The sequence below is a fragment of the Haliotis rufescens genome, unplaced genomic scaffold, assembly GCF_023055435.1.
Source record: "Haliotis rufescens isolate VD_foot unplaced genomic scaffold, xgHalRufe1.0.p SCAF_16, whole genome shotgun sequence".
In the NCBI taxonomy this organism is placed as follows: Eukaryota; Metazoa; Mollusca; class Gastropoda; order Lepetellida; family Haliotidae; genus Haliotis; species Haliotis rufescens.
Genome location: NW_025963846.1, coordinates 11188388 through 11205233, shown reverse-complemented (window position 1 = coordinate 11205233; position 16846 = coordinate 11188388). Strand labels below are relative to the sequence as shown.

The following is a 16846-nucleotide window of genomic DNA, read 5'->3' as shown; positions in this document are numbered from 1 at the left end:
CCGATAATTCATTTAATTGTAAGCTTGAATTGGAAACAACGGATTATCGTCCATATAAACACTGATAATTCAATGGTTTGTTTGTTGTCGGTTTTATTAAGATTAACCCCAATGCATAGTTATGGCCACATCTGACTGTATCTAGTAGCGATGCGATAAGGAGTATAAAGGGTTATGCTACCCCGATAATTTACATCCGACCCGTAATGTCTTTGACTTTTGAGTTTTCTAATAATGTTTATGTCACACAGTTTGTTTGTTTGTTTGTTTGTTGTTTAACGCCACATTCAGCAATATTCCAGCTACATGACGGCGGTCTGTAAATAATCGAGTATGGACCAGGCAATCCAGTGATTGATATCGTGATCCATGCAATTGGGATCGATGACATGCATCAACCAAGTCAGCTTGCCTGACCACCCGATCCTGTTAGTCGCCTTTTACGACAAGCATAGTCGCCTTTTACGACAAGCATAGTCGCCTTTTACGGCAAGCATGGGTTGCTGAAGACCTATTCTACCCCGGATCTTCACGGGTATGTCACACAGTGGTGGCCCTGTCCGGTACCTTGTACTTATTACGCAGTACCTCCTTGATTATCCAGTGTAATATATAGCCATTCTATTATGAAATATACCCAGGACCCTTCGTTAGCAGAGCTTCGTTTAGCACGACTGGAATAAGTTCGGGTCTACAGAACGTAAGCCCTGTTAAATTTTTCCTGTTTTCGTTTCTTAACACAATATGGATAATACAGTGTCTTCTTTTCCAGCGACTTTTCAAAACAGGCGACATTTTCTGGTGAAGGTACTGACTGGCATCTGGATGTACGCCTTCGCCTGGGCGGTGATGCCCTTGATTACTGGAGTCAATTATAAGAAGGAGCCGTTTGGGGTACGTCAAATATCAGTCTTTACATACGTCCTACAAATATGTTCCCACAGAGAGCCGTTTGGGGTACGTCAAATATCAGTCTTTACATACGTCCTACAAATATGTTCCCACAGAGAGCCGTTTTATTCACTTATAAAGCGACGTTCATGCACGCGCGTGTGTGTCTGCTTGGACTAGTCCGGATTAATGCCGAAATTATTGCCCACACTGAGATACCATGCTGCAGTTTAACATGAATACCACGCTTCGAGCGGAACAGTCCGTATTTGTTTTATGTTGGTTGGTTGGTTTGTTGTTTAACGCCGCACTCAGCAATATGCCAGCTATATGACGGCGGTCTAAATAATCGAGTCTGGACCAGACAATCCAGTGATTAATATCATGAGCATCGATCCACGCAATTGCGATCGATGACATGCATCAACCAAGTCAGCGAGCCTGACCACCCGATCCCGTTAGTCGCCTTTTACGACAAGCATAGTCACCTTTTACGGCAAGTATGGGTTGCTGAAGACCTATTCTACCCCGGAATCTTCACGGGTCGTATTTGTTTTATGCCCTTAATGTCGAGCAGACACGCAATCTAATAGACCACGAAGGCGGCCTGTTTGGGGTACGTCACGTTGGTCATACATCACGGCGAGTTAGGTGACTGTGGGACAAAATGCCAACGCGACACTGGTGGTCGACAGAACAATGATCACCTAAAGAGTGAGTGAGTATGGTGTTACGCCGCTTTTAGCAATATTCCAGCAATATCACGGCGGGGGACACCAGAAATGGGCTTCACACGTTGTACCCATGTCGGGAATCGAACCTGGGTCTTCGGCGTGACGAGCGAACGCTTTAACTACTATGCTACCCGACAGTCCCTATTACCTCAAGAAGTATGGCCATTTTGTAGACTACTCAAAACACGTTAAAGAACACCCGCAGTTCGAAAGCTGTGTTGCAATACCCACCAGCCGTGACAAATAAACTATAATTAAATGAGAAAGTCGGGTGTTCTGTAACTTCTTTTGAGTAGTATATATGTCGTCGATGAACTAATTCGTTACAGCAGCCTTGATAATTCGTTTTCATAGAAGTGACAATAGAAATTATACGTTAGATTGGCCTTTTTAATTCCTCATAAAACTCTAAAATTCGACAAAAGCAAAACCTTTTCAGGTCTTACCGATGTAATCGCGTGTTGTCCCTACGAAATAGAGAAAAGCAGATGGATTGTATTTATTCCGTGTGTTCTTTCTGCTCCTAGACATCGTGTACAGTGAATTGGGCCGGAGAACGGATCAAAGACAAAATTTTCATATCATCCCTTGTTGTGTTTATCGTCATACTTAATGTCATCGTCATGATCTACTGCTACATCAACATCCTCATGGTCACAAGAGCGGAGATGCAGCGACGACCTAATCGGCAGGAAAACCAAGTCACTCAGGTAACAGCAACGTCAGTATCAGCAGGCACCTCCTCACTACGATAACAGTAATGTCAGTATCGTCAGGGTACATCCTCACTACGGTAACAGCAACGTCAGTATTCTCAGTGTACCTCCTCACTAAGGTAACAGCAACATAAGTATCATCAGGTTACATCCTCACTACGGTAACAACAACGTCAGTATCACCTAGATGCATCAACACTAAGGTAACAGCAACGTCAATATCAGCAGGTACCTCATCACTGCGGTAACAGCAACGTTAGTATCACCAGGTTACACCATCACAACGATAATAGTAACGTCAGTATCATCAGTGTACCTCCTCACTAAAGTAACAGCAACGTCAGTATCACCAGGTTACATCCTCACTACGGTAACAACAACGTCAGTATCTCCAGTCTACATCAACACTAAGGTAGCAGCAACGTTAGTATCCTCAGTGTACCTCCTCACTAAAGTAACAGCAACGTCAGTATCACCAGGTTACATCCTCACTACGGTAACAACAACGTCAGTATCTCCAGGCTACATCAACACTAACGTAACAGCAACGTCAGTATCACCAGGTTACATCAACACTAAGGTAACAACAACGTCAGTATCACCAGGTTACATCTTCACTAAGAACACAACAACGTCAGTATCCTCAGGGTACATCATCATTAAGGTAACAACAACGTCAGTAACACCAGGTTACATCAACACTAAGGTAACAACAACGTCAGTATCCTCAGGTTACATCAACACTAAGGTAACAGCAACGTCAGTATCACCAGGTTACATCAACACTAAGGTAACAACAACGTCAGTATCACCAGGTTACATCTTCACTAAGGTAACAACAGCGTCAGTATCCTCAGGGTACATCATCACTAAGGTAACAACAACGTCAGTATCGCCAGGTTACATCAACACTAAGGTAACAACAACGTCAGTATCACCAGGTTACATCTTCACTGATAACACAACAACGTCAGTATCCTCAGGGTACATCATCATTAAGGTAACAACAACGTCAGTATCCTCAGGTTACATCAACACTAAGGTAACAACAACGTCAGTATCCTCAGGTTACATCAACACTAAGGTAACAGCAACGTCAGTATCACCAGGTTACATCCTAACTAAGGTAACAACAACGTCAGTATCACCAGGTTACATCTTCACTAAGGTAACAACAGCGTCAGTATCCTCAGGGTACATCATCACTAAGGTAACAACAACGTCAGTATCACCAGGTTACATCAACACTAAGGTAACAACAACGTCAGTATCCTCAGGTTACACCAACACTAAGGTAACAGCAACGTCAGTATCACCAGGTTACATCAACACTAAGGTAACAACAACGTCAGTATCCTCAGGTTACATCAACACTAAGGTAACAGCAACGTCAGTATCACCAGGTTACATCCTCACTAAGGTAACAACAACGTCAGTATCCTCAGGTTACATCAACACTAAGGTAACAACAACGTCAGTATCACCAGGTTACATCTTCACTAAGAAAACAACAACGTCAGTATCCTCAGGGTACATCATCACTAAGGTAACAACAACGTCAGTATCCTCAGGTTACATCAACACTAAGGTAACAGCAACGTCAGTATCACCAGGTTACATCTTCACTAAGAAAACAACAACGTCAGTATCCTCAGGGTACATCATCACTAAGGTAACAACAACGTCAGTATCCTCAGGGTACATCCTCACTAAGGTAACAACAACGTCAGTATCACCAGGTTACATCAACACTAAGGTAACAACAACGTCAGTATCCTCAGGTTACATCAACACTAAGGTAACAGCAACGTCAGTATCACCAGGTTACATCAACACTAAGGTAACAACAACGTCAGTATCCTCAGGTAACATCAACACTAAGGTAACAGCAACGCCAGTATCACCAGGTTACATCCTCACTAAGGTAACAACAACGTCAGTATCCTCAGGGTACATCAACACTAACGTAACAACAACGTCAGTATCACCAGGCTACATCCTCACTACGGTAACAACAACGTCAGTATCACCAGGTTACATCCTCACTAAGGTAACAACAACGTCAGTATCCTCAGGTTACATCAACACTAAGGTAACAACAACGTCAGTATCACCAGGTTACATCCTAACTAAGGTAGCAGCAACGTCAGTATCCTCAGTGTACCTCCTCACTAAGGTAACAGCAACGTCAGTATCCTCAGGGTACATCAACACTAAGGTAACAGCAAAGTCAGTATCACCAGGTTACATCCTCACTAAGGTAACAGTAACGTCAGTATCCCCAGGGTACATCAACACTAAGGTAACAGCAACGTCAGTATCACCAGGTTACATCCTCACTAAGGTAACAACAACGTCAGTATCACCAGGTTACATCAACACTAAGGTAGCAGCAACGTCAGTATCCTCAGTGTACCTCCTCACTAAGGTAACAGCAACGTAAGTATCATCAGGTTACATCCTCACTACGGTAACAACAACGTCAGTATCACCTAGATACATCAACACTAAGGTAACAGCAACGTCAGCATCCTCAGGGTACATCAACACTAACGTAACAGCAACGTCAGTATCACCAGGTTACATCAACACTAAGGTAACAACAACGTCAGTATCACCAGGTTACATCCTAACTAAGGTAACAACAACGTCAGTATCACCAGGTTACATCCCCACTACGATAACAGTAACGTCAGTATCTTCAGGGTACATCAACACTAAGGTAACAACAGCGTCAGTATCACCAGGTTACATCCTTACTAAGGTCACAACGACGTCAGTATCCTCAGTGTACCTCCTCACTAAGGTAACAGCAACGTAAGTATCATCAGTGTACCTCCTCACTAAGGTAACAGCAACGTCAGTATCACAAGGTTACATCCTCACTACGGTAACAGCAACGTCAGTATCATCAGTGTACCTCCTCACTAAGGTAACAACAACGTCAGTATCACCAGGCTACATCCTCACTAGGTAACAACAACGTCAGTATTCTCAGTGTACCTCCTCACTACGGTAACAGCAACGTCAGTAACATCAGTGTACCTCCTCACTAAAGTAACAGCAACGTCAGTATCACCAGGTTACACCCTCACTACGATAATAGTAACGTCAGTATCCTCAGGGTACATCAACGTTAAGGTAACAGCAACGTCAGTTTCATCAGTGTACCTCCTCACTAAGGTAACAACAACGTCAGTATCACCAGGCTACATCAACACTAAGGTAGCAGCAACGTCAGTATCCTCAGGGAACATCCTCACTAAGGTAACAACAACGTCAGTATCACCAGGTTACATCAACACTAAGGTAACAACAACGTCAGTATCCTCAGGGTACCTCCTCACTAAGGTAACAACAACGTCAGTATCACCAGGCTACATCAACACTAAGGTAGCAGCAACGTCAGTATCCTCAGTGTACCTCCTCACTAAGGTAACAACAACGTCAGTATCACCAGGTTACATCAACACTAAGGTAACAGCAACGTCAGTATCCTCAGGGTACCTCCTCACAAAGGTAACAACAACGTCAGTATCACCAGGTTACATCCTCACTAGGTAACAACAACGTCAGTATTCTCAGTGTACCTCCTCACTACGGTAATTGCAACGTCAGTAACATCAGTGTACCTGCTCACTGGGTAACAACAAAGTCAGTATCCTCACAGGGTACCTCCTCACTACGGTAACCGTAACGTCAGTGTCATCAGTGTACCTGCTCACTAGGTAACAACAAAGTCAGTATCGTCACAGGGTACCTCCTCACTACGGTAACTGCAACGTCAGTATCACCAGGGTACACCAACACTAAGGTAACAGCAACGTCAATATCAGCAGGTACTTTCTCACTTAGCAAACAGCAACGTCAGCGTGCACACCTGGCTCTTCAAATTACATAACCCTACTTGGTAATCATTGGATGTACGTGGATAGGAACACGAGGCACCTAAATATTTTCCTGAAAAACAGTAAGTTAAAGTGATGGTGACAGGCGATATTCATAAAACGTATGTTGGCACAGTCTTCCAAGATACAATACAAAACTATATGTGTGTTCGGGGGTTTCACCGAAGTGGTAAACGTGTGAGACCTGCATCACTACGAGCTTTGCCGCCTCCGTGGTCTTGTGGTAGAGCGTCCGCCCGGAGAGCGGAAGGTCCGGGGTTCGATCCCCGGCCGCGTCATACCAAAAGACGTTAAATTATGGTACTTGTTGTTACCCTGTCTGGCGCTCGACTTCAAGGGGCTAAAACAAGGACTGGTCGGCTCGGAGTCAGTATACTGCGTCTGAGTGGGGTATTCATGTTAAACTGCGGCATGGTATCTCAGTGAGCGAGCACTATAAATCGGCATCAGTCCGGACTAGTACAAGCAGCCACACACACACACGTGCATGCACGTCGCTATATAAGTGCAATAATCTTGGACGCGACGTTAAACCCAATTTCACCTCACCTCACTTCGAGCTTTACTCCTACACAAGACTGACACTCCCTGATATAACTGCAAAACTGCTTAAAGCGGCGTTAAACCCAACTCACTCACCCACTCCACCCACATTAAGTTGATGTAAACAAACTGACTCACTCACAACTGCCCGTCATTTCAGTTGTGCTTTCTGCTAGTGTTGGTGTTCCTGATCTGCTGGCTGCCGTACTCAATCATCTCGCTGTGGGCGACATTCGGAAAGGCTGCATCCGTACCTACCTGGCTTACTGTCGCCCCAGTCATGTTTGCCAAACTCTCCTCCTGCCTCAACCCTATCATATACATCGTGGTCAGCAGCAAGTTCCGACAACGATATTTGGCACTGTTGAAATGCCCCTCAAAGAACAGAATTAAACATTCTGAAGTCACGTTTGTTACCAAGGAAGATAGGTAAGCCAATATTTGTTGTGTGACTTCGGGTGTGGGGTAGCGATCGAACTCACTCACGAATTCAGTTTGTTTGTTTGTTGTTTAACGCCGCATTCAGCAATATTCCAGCAATATGACGGCGATCTGTAAATAATCGAGTCTGGACCAGACAATCCAGTCATTTACATCATGAGCATCGATCCATGCAATTGGGATACGATGACATGCATCAACCAAGTCAGCGAGTCTGACCAACCGTTCCCGTTAGTCGCCTCTTACAACAAGCATAGTCGCCATTTACGGCAAGCATGGGATGCTGAAGATCTATTCTACCCCGGATCTTCACGGGGCACAAATTCAATTATTACGATGTATGTCTGTCTTGAAGAAAGAGACGATTTATTCGAACTAGGCTAGCTGATTGGGCTGGATATTTCGTACCCATAGTATATGACCTTCTTACTATGAAGGTCGTGCATATCTGTAAGTAATTGTTTACTTGATTCGTGACGTTCTTCATTCCAAGATGTAAAGACATTTCAACACAGGCTATTTTTTGATTGAATGTATGGAGTTATATGTGCGTCAGAAACAAAAACTAGGCATCCAGCGTGTTAAACAACAAACAAACATTTCAAAATGACAAGTATTATTAGCTCTTTCTCTTCTGATCCGCCATAGGGCCGAACATTCCATGATGACTGAAGTGCCCGATATGACGGATGTGAGCGGAAAACCGACTTCTCAACAACTACCTGATCATACATCGAGGGCGGTAGCCGTTCCGAAGTCTCCAAGTTTGCCATGTCAAATATAACATGAACGCCATGAGGGTGCGTTTGTTTTATCAAATCAGAGGTACATACCAAAAACACACATAAAATCAGAAGGATATGTACGTCTTAGGATTAAATCCACCATTGTGCCAGAGAACTATTTGATTACTGCCGCATGAAATGTGTTAAATCTACAGGGGTGTTCAGCCACATTATACTACCATGTCATCAACATTATCTCACATCATATACAATATCCTACAACAATATATACAATATTCTACCACATCATGTACAATATCTCACCACATCATCAACATTATCTCACATCATATACAATATCCTACAACAATATATACAATATCCTACCACATGATGGACAATATCTCACCACATCATAAACAATATCCTACAACAATATATACAATATCCAACCACATCATGGACAATATCTCACCACATCATCAACATTATCTCACATCATATACAATATCCTACAACAATATATACAATATCCTACCACATCATGGACAATATCCTACAATATATACAATATCCTACAACAATATATACAATATCCTACCACATCATGTACAATATCTCACCACATCATCAACATTATCTCACATCATGTACAATATCCTACAACAATATATACAATATCCTACCACATCATGGACAATATCCTACAATATATACAATATCCTACAACAATATATACAATATCCTACCACATCATGTACAATATCTCACCACATCATCAACATTATCTCACATCATATACAATATCCTACAACAATATATACAATATCCTACCACATCATGTACAATATCTCACCACATCATCAACATTATCTCACATTATATACCATATCCTACAACAATATAAACAATATCCTACCACATCATGTACAATATCTCACCACATCATCAACATTATCTCACATCATATACAATATCCTACAACAATATATACAATATTCTACCACATCATGTACAATATCTCACCACATCATCAACATTATCTCACATCATATACAATATCCTACAACAATATATACAATATCCTACCACATCATGGACAATATCCTACAATATATACAATATCCTACAACAATATATACAATATCCCACCACATCATGTACAATATCTCACCACATCATCAACAATATCTCACATCATATACAATATCCTACAACAATATATACAATATCCTACCTCATCATGGACAATGTCCTACAATATATACAATATCCTTCAACAATATATACAATATCCTACCACATCATGTACAATATCTCACCACATCATCGACATTATATCACATCATTTACAATATCCTTCAACAATATATACACTATCCTACCACATCATGGACAATATCCTACAATATATACAATATCCTTCAACAATATATACAATATCCTACCACATCATGGACAATATCCTACAATATATACAATATCCTTCAACAATATATACAATATCCTACCACATCATGTACAATATCCTACCACATCATGGACAATATCCAACAATATATACAATATCCTACAACCATTTATACAATATCCTACCACATCATGGACAATATCCTACAATATATACAATATCCTACAACAATATATACAATATCCTACCACATCATGTACAATATCTCACCACATCATCAACATTATCTCACATCATGTACAATATCCTACAACAATATATACAATATCCTACCACATCATGGACAATATCTCACCACATCATCAACATTATCTCACATCATATACAATATCCTACAACAATATATACAATATCCTACCACATCATGTACAATATCTCACCACATCATCAACATTATCTCACATCATATACAATATCCTACAACAATATATACAATATCCTACCACATCATGGGCAATATCCTACAATATATACAATATCCTACAACAATATATACAATATCCTACCACATCATGTACAATATCTCACCACATCATCAACATTATCTCACATCATGTACAATATCCTACAACAATATATACAATATCCTACCACATCATGGACAATATCTAACCACATCATCAACATTATCTCACATCATATACAATATCCTACAACAATATATACAATATCCTACCACATCATGGACAATATCCTACAATATATACAATATCCTTTAACAATATATATAATATCCTACCACATCATGTACAATATCTCACCACATCATCAACAATATCTCACATCATATACAATATCCTACAACAATATATATAATATCCCACCACATTATATACAATATCCCACCACATCATAAACAATATCCTACAACAATATATATAATATCCCACCACATCATATACAATATCCCACCACATCATATACAATATCCTACAACAGTATATATAATATCCCACCACATCATATACAATGTCCTACAACAATATATACAATATCCTACAACAATATATACAATATCCTACCACATCATGAACAATATCTCACCACGTCATCATCATTATCTCACATCATATACAATATCCTACAACAATATATACAATATCCTACCACATGATGGACAATATCTCACCACATCATAAACAATATCCTACAACAATATATACAATATCCAACCACATCATGGACAATATCTCACCACATCATCAACATTATCTCACATCATATACAATATCCTACAACAATATATACAATATCCTACCACATAATGGACAATATCTAACCACATCATCAACATTATCTCACATCATATACAATATCCTACAACAATATATACAATATCCTACCACATCATGGACAATATCCTACAATATATACAATATCCTACAACAATCTATATACAATATCCTACCACATCATGAACAATATCTCACCACATCATCATCATTATCTCACATCATATACAATATCCTACAACAATATATACAATATCCTACCACATCATGGACAATATCTCACCACATCATCAACATTATCTCACATCATATACAATATCCTACAACAATATATACAATATCCTACCACGTCATGTACAATATCTCACCACATCATCAACATTATCTCACATCATATACAATATCCTACAACAATATATACAATATCCTACCACATCATGGGCAATATCCTACAATATATACAATATCCTACAACAATATATACAATATCCTACCACATCATGTACAATATCTCACCACATCATCAACATTATCTCACATCATGTACAATATCCTACAACAATATATACAATATCCTACCACATCATGGACAATATCCTACAATATATACAATATCCTTTAACAATATATATAATATCCTACCACATCATGTACAATATCTCACCACATCATCAACAATATCTCACATCATATACAATATCCTACAACAATATATATAATATCCCACCACATTATATACAATATCCCACCACATCATAAACAATATCCTACAACAATATATATAATATCCCACCACATCATATACAATATCCCACCACATCATATACAATATCCTACAACAGTATATAAAATATCCCACCACATCATATACAATGTCCTACAACAATATATACAATATCCTACAACAATATATACAACATCCCACCACATCATATACAATATCCCACCACATCATATACAATATCTCACCACATCATCAACAATATCTCACTACATCATACACAATATCTAACCACATCATGTACAATATCTCACCACATCATATACAATACCTCACTACATCATACACAATATCTCACCACATCATGTACAATATCTCACCACATCATATACAATATCTCACTACATCATACACAATATCTCACCACATCATGTACAACATCTCACCACATCATCAACAATATCTCACTACATCATACACAATATCTAACCACATCATGTACAATATCTCACCACATCATATACAATATCTCACTACATCATATACAATATCTCACCACATCATATACAATATCTCACCACATCATATACAATATCTAACCAGATCATGTACAATATCTCACCACATCATATACAATACCTCACTACATCATACACAATATCTCACCACATCATGTACAATATCTCACCACATCATATACAATACCTCACTACATCATACACAATATCTCACCACATCATATACAATATCTCACTACATCATATACAATATCTCACCACATCATATACAACATCTCACCACATCATCAACAATATCTCACTACATCATACACAATATCTAACCACATCATGTACAATAACTCACCAGATCATATACAATATCTCACTACATCATATACAATATCTCACCACATCATATACAATATCTCACCACATCATATACAATATCTCACCACATCATATACAATACCTCACTACATCATATACAATATCTCACCACATCATATACAATATCTCACCACATCATATACAATACCTCACTACATCATATACAATACCTCACTACATCATATACAATATCTCACCACATCATATACAATATCTCACCACATCATATACAATACCTCACTACATCATGTACAATACCTCACTACATCATACACAATATCTCACCACATCATATACAATATCTCACTACATCATATACAATATCTCACCACATCATATACAACATCTCACCACATCATCAACAATATCTCACTACATCATACACAATATCTAACCACATCATGTACAATAACTCACCAGATCATATACAATATCTCACTACATCATACACAATATCTCACCACATCATGTACAATATCTCACCACATCATATACAATATCTCACTACATCATACACAATATCTCACCACATCATGTACAACATCTCACCACATCATCAACAATATCTCACTACATCATACACAATATCTAACCACATCATGTACAATATCTCACCACATCATATACAATATCTCACTACATCATATACAATATCTCACCACATCATATACAATATCTCACCACATCATATACAATATCTAACCAGATCATGTACAATATCTCACCACATCATATACAATACCTCACTACATCATACACAATATCTCACCACATCATGTACAATATCTCACCACATCATATACAATACCTCACTACATCATACACAATATCTCACCACATCATATACAATATCTCACTACATCATATACAATATCTCACCACATCATATACAACATCTCACCACATCATCAACAATATCTCACTACATCATACACAATATCTAACCACATCATGTACAATAACTCACCAGATCATATACAATATCTCACTACATCATATACAATATCTCACCACATCATATACAATATCTAACCACATCATATACAATATCTCACCACATCATATACAATACCTCACTACATCATATACAATATCTCACCACATCATATACAATATCTCACCACATCATATACAATACCTCACTACATCATATACAATACCTCACTACATCATATACAATATCTCACCACATCATATACAATATCTCACCACATCATATACAATACCTCACTACATCATGTACAATACCTCACTACATCATATACAATATCTCACCACATCATATACAATATCTCACCACATCATATACAATATCTCACATCATATGCAATACCTCACTACATCATACACAATATCTCACCACATCATATACAATATCTCACCACATCATATACAATATCTCACCACATCATATACAATATCTCCGTGGTGACCCGAGGTAGAATGTTTCCCCAGCACACAACTGCTGGTCGTAAGAGGCGACCCAATTGGGCAACCTTTTGGCCCCGGGTTGCGCTGCTGTGTCGTTGGAGGACGGGATTCTGGTGGTTGATGGCACTGAAGCAAGGAACAGTGTTCCTTTTGCCTAACACACCATTCCAACCCTGACTTCACCTAGACGGGTGGTAGAATGGGCCCGATTCTTTCAATCGGCTAGTCACGCCATGCCCCGTCCATGGAATATGTTCATGAAACAATAGTAAATCATGAAATATGAGAACCCTATTTATGCATATTTTGTATTTTGTCCTATGCCAGAAAGCGGTGGCTCATGGGCCGATCTGGTGATATGGACCTCTTAATTCTGTGCTTCATGACAGAGGTATCATGGGCCGAAACAGCTTGTTCTTTTAGTTCTCATAGGTATTTAAGTCTATATTTGCTAAAGTATAACACCACTATAGCCCTGGTGTTGCAGGCTGGCTTCCTCTGCAACACAGTCCTTTTTGCCACTCGATGGTGGGTCGGGAACAGGGGTGCTGAATACTATTCCTTCCAATATGTCTCACAACAAACAACCTGGTTCATCCAAGCAAAGACAAACGTTGACATGTAGATTCTACTTCCTCTGATGAAGAAGTATCTCATGAAATATCAGCATTTTCCTGGCTAGTGTTAATCGTCATTGCATCTGCAGACGGAAATCTATTGCGACTATCCATTTTGTTTTATACCATGGCATCAAAGGTGACAACAATCTGTTAATCTGTTGTTCTTACAACGGTTTGTTAACACAAAGGTTGTTGTCTCAGTTCACAAGACACCGAATTCGAAAAAGGCATCATCAGGGACCGCGCTCGTCGTCTGGCTGACATGAGCGAAGAGGGACTTGCATCTGAGTTTGAAAACCAAGGAGTCCCTGACGTTGAGCAAAGAAAAACCAAGAAAGAACAATCACACAAACTAATGCTTAACTTTTCACTTTTTTCTCTTTCAGTACTTTCCACTTCAATTAAAGCCGGATACTTCAACATCGGAGTGAAGGTCTGTGTACCTAACCCGCTCCGTTGTGACAAATGCCAGCAATTTGGACATGGTGCCAAGTACTGCCATAACGACACAGCATGCTTCCGTTGTGGTGGAGCTCATGACAGCTTCGAGTGCAAAAACACCACCCATTGTGCAAACTGCAGCGGAGAGCACATGGCATCTTCCAATTTATGCCTAAAGATTGAGCCACCATGAGTAATATTATCCAATGGAATTGCAAAGGACTAAGGAATAATTTCAATGATTTGTTATTATTAATACAAGATCATAAACCATCATCATTATGCATCCAAGAACCTTACATAAAAAAATAGTGATCTAATTGACATCAAACAATACAATTCATACCATTTCTTTTCACCTCCAGGTGCTAAAGCAACTGGAGGTTCTTCTCTTTTGGTGAGGCAGGGTGTATTTCACAGCCCTGTAACTCTTGATACCCCACTTTAAGCTGTCGTTATCCGTATAAACATGCATATTGTTTTTACCTTATGCTCTATTGACATTCCCCCATCGTCTTCTATGAAGCAGTGTGACCTTGACCCTATATGACCCTATTATGGGCGATTTCAATGGACAAAATCCGCTTTGGGGGTAGTGCGCATACAGTGAGTGAGTGAGTGAGTATGGTTTTACGCCGCTTTTAGCAATATCACGACAGGGGACACCAGAAATGGGCTTCACACATTTTCCCATGTCGGGAATCGAACCCGGGTCTTCGGCGTGACGAGCAAACGCTGTAACCACTAGGCTACCCGACCGCCCCAGTGCGCATACAAGCAGCAGGGAAAAACCATAGAAGATTTCAATTCTGATAACGATTTGTGCATATATAATGACTAACCTTTCTATATATTTGTCAATTACAGATTCCGAAATACTGAATGAATTGGTATGGTCGGTCCACGATCACCTCTGTGAAAGTGACCATTTTCCTTCTATTTTAAAACCTGTGACTCCATCTGACGCTCTTCCATTATCAAGATTGAACTCCAATAAAGCTATCTGGGCCTTCTGTGGGACTGTATGTAAAAACAAACTTAAATTTAATCTTGTTTTTTATTTTTCTGATCCGACAAAATGTTTTTTTCTGATGACCTTAACATAATAACTAATGAATGTACTCCAAAGTCCTCTGCGGTTCCCCACATACGAAAACCGCATGGTTTAATGATGCCTGCAAACAAGCTAGGAAGGCCAGAAAAAAGACCGAACATTATTTCCGTCGCCATTCTATGCTGCATTATCTAAATGAATTATAAATGCTAAAGCAAGGCGTACATTTAAACAAAACAACCGCCAGTCTTGGCAACAATAATTTTCAAAATAAAATCACGTACGCCAATATCCAAAGTATGGAGCATGATTAAAAGAATTCAAGATAAGGGTTTGAAAACTAGCATCCACCATCTTAGAAATGGTGGTGACTTGTTAACAGATACTTCAGATATTGCCAATAAACTTGATCAAAGTCTGACTAAACATTCCCTAAATTCCAAAAATACCAACAGCAGCAAGAAAAGAAATGTATTAATTTTAATTCAGATAATTGGGAAGATAAGACCGAAATCTTCTCCATTCATGAGCTCCAAATTGCCCATGGGCAAGCTCATGATACTGCTTCAGGATCGGATAATATCCCTTATCAACTCCTAAAACATATACCGCAATCATGTTTAGAAACCCTTTTGACAATATTTGATGAAATCCGGACTTCAGTAGAACTTTCGTCTTCATGCTATAATTGTTCCAATACCTAAACCTGGTCGGGATCATACTGATCCTTCAAAGTATCGACCAATTTCATTGACCAGCTGCGTTTGCCAAACTATGGAACGTGTTATCAATGATTGCTGGGTTTGGTACCTAGAAACCAATGATCTACTGACACATATACCATGTGGTTTCCGTACAAACTGAATGCCATCGATCATTTAGTCCGTTTGGAATCCATTTTTGTTAAAAATGCCATCATAAACAAACAACATGCAGTGTCTATCTTTTTCGATCTAGAAAAAGCATATGATACTACATGGAAACATGGTATATTAAAAGATTTACATGATTTTGGGTTGCGAGGCCATTGT

The 16846-nt window shown here is 39.2% G+C and overlaps 1 protein-coding gene across 1 annotated transcript; it reads left to right on the top strand.

Annotated features, from left to right (window-relative positions):
- The first annotated feature begins 778 nt into the window (after positions 1 to 778).
- LOC124137031 (visual pigment-like receptor peropsin) lies at positions 779 to 15794 on the top strand. Its single transcript, XM_046503136.2, has 5 exons — positions 779 to 894; positions 2153 to 2335; positions 6953 to 7221; positions 7882 to 8058; positions 14707 to 15794. The coding sequence occupies exons 1-4, from the start codon at positions 826 to 828 to the stop codon at positions 8015 to 8017; spliced, it is 657 nt and encodes a 218-aa protein (XP_046359092.2). The 5' UTR covers positions 779 to 825; the 3' UTR covers positions 8018 to 8058; positions 14707 to 15794.
- The last annotated feature ends 1052 nt before the right edge of the window (positions 15795 to 16846 follow it).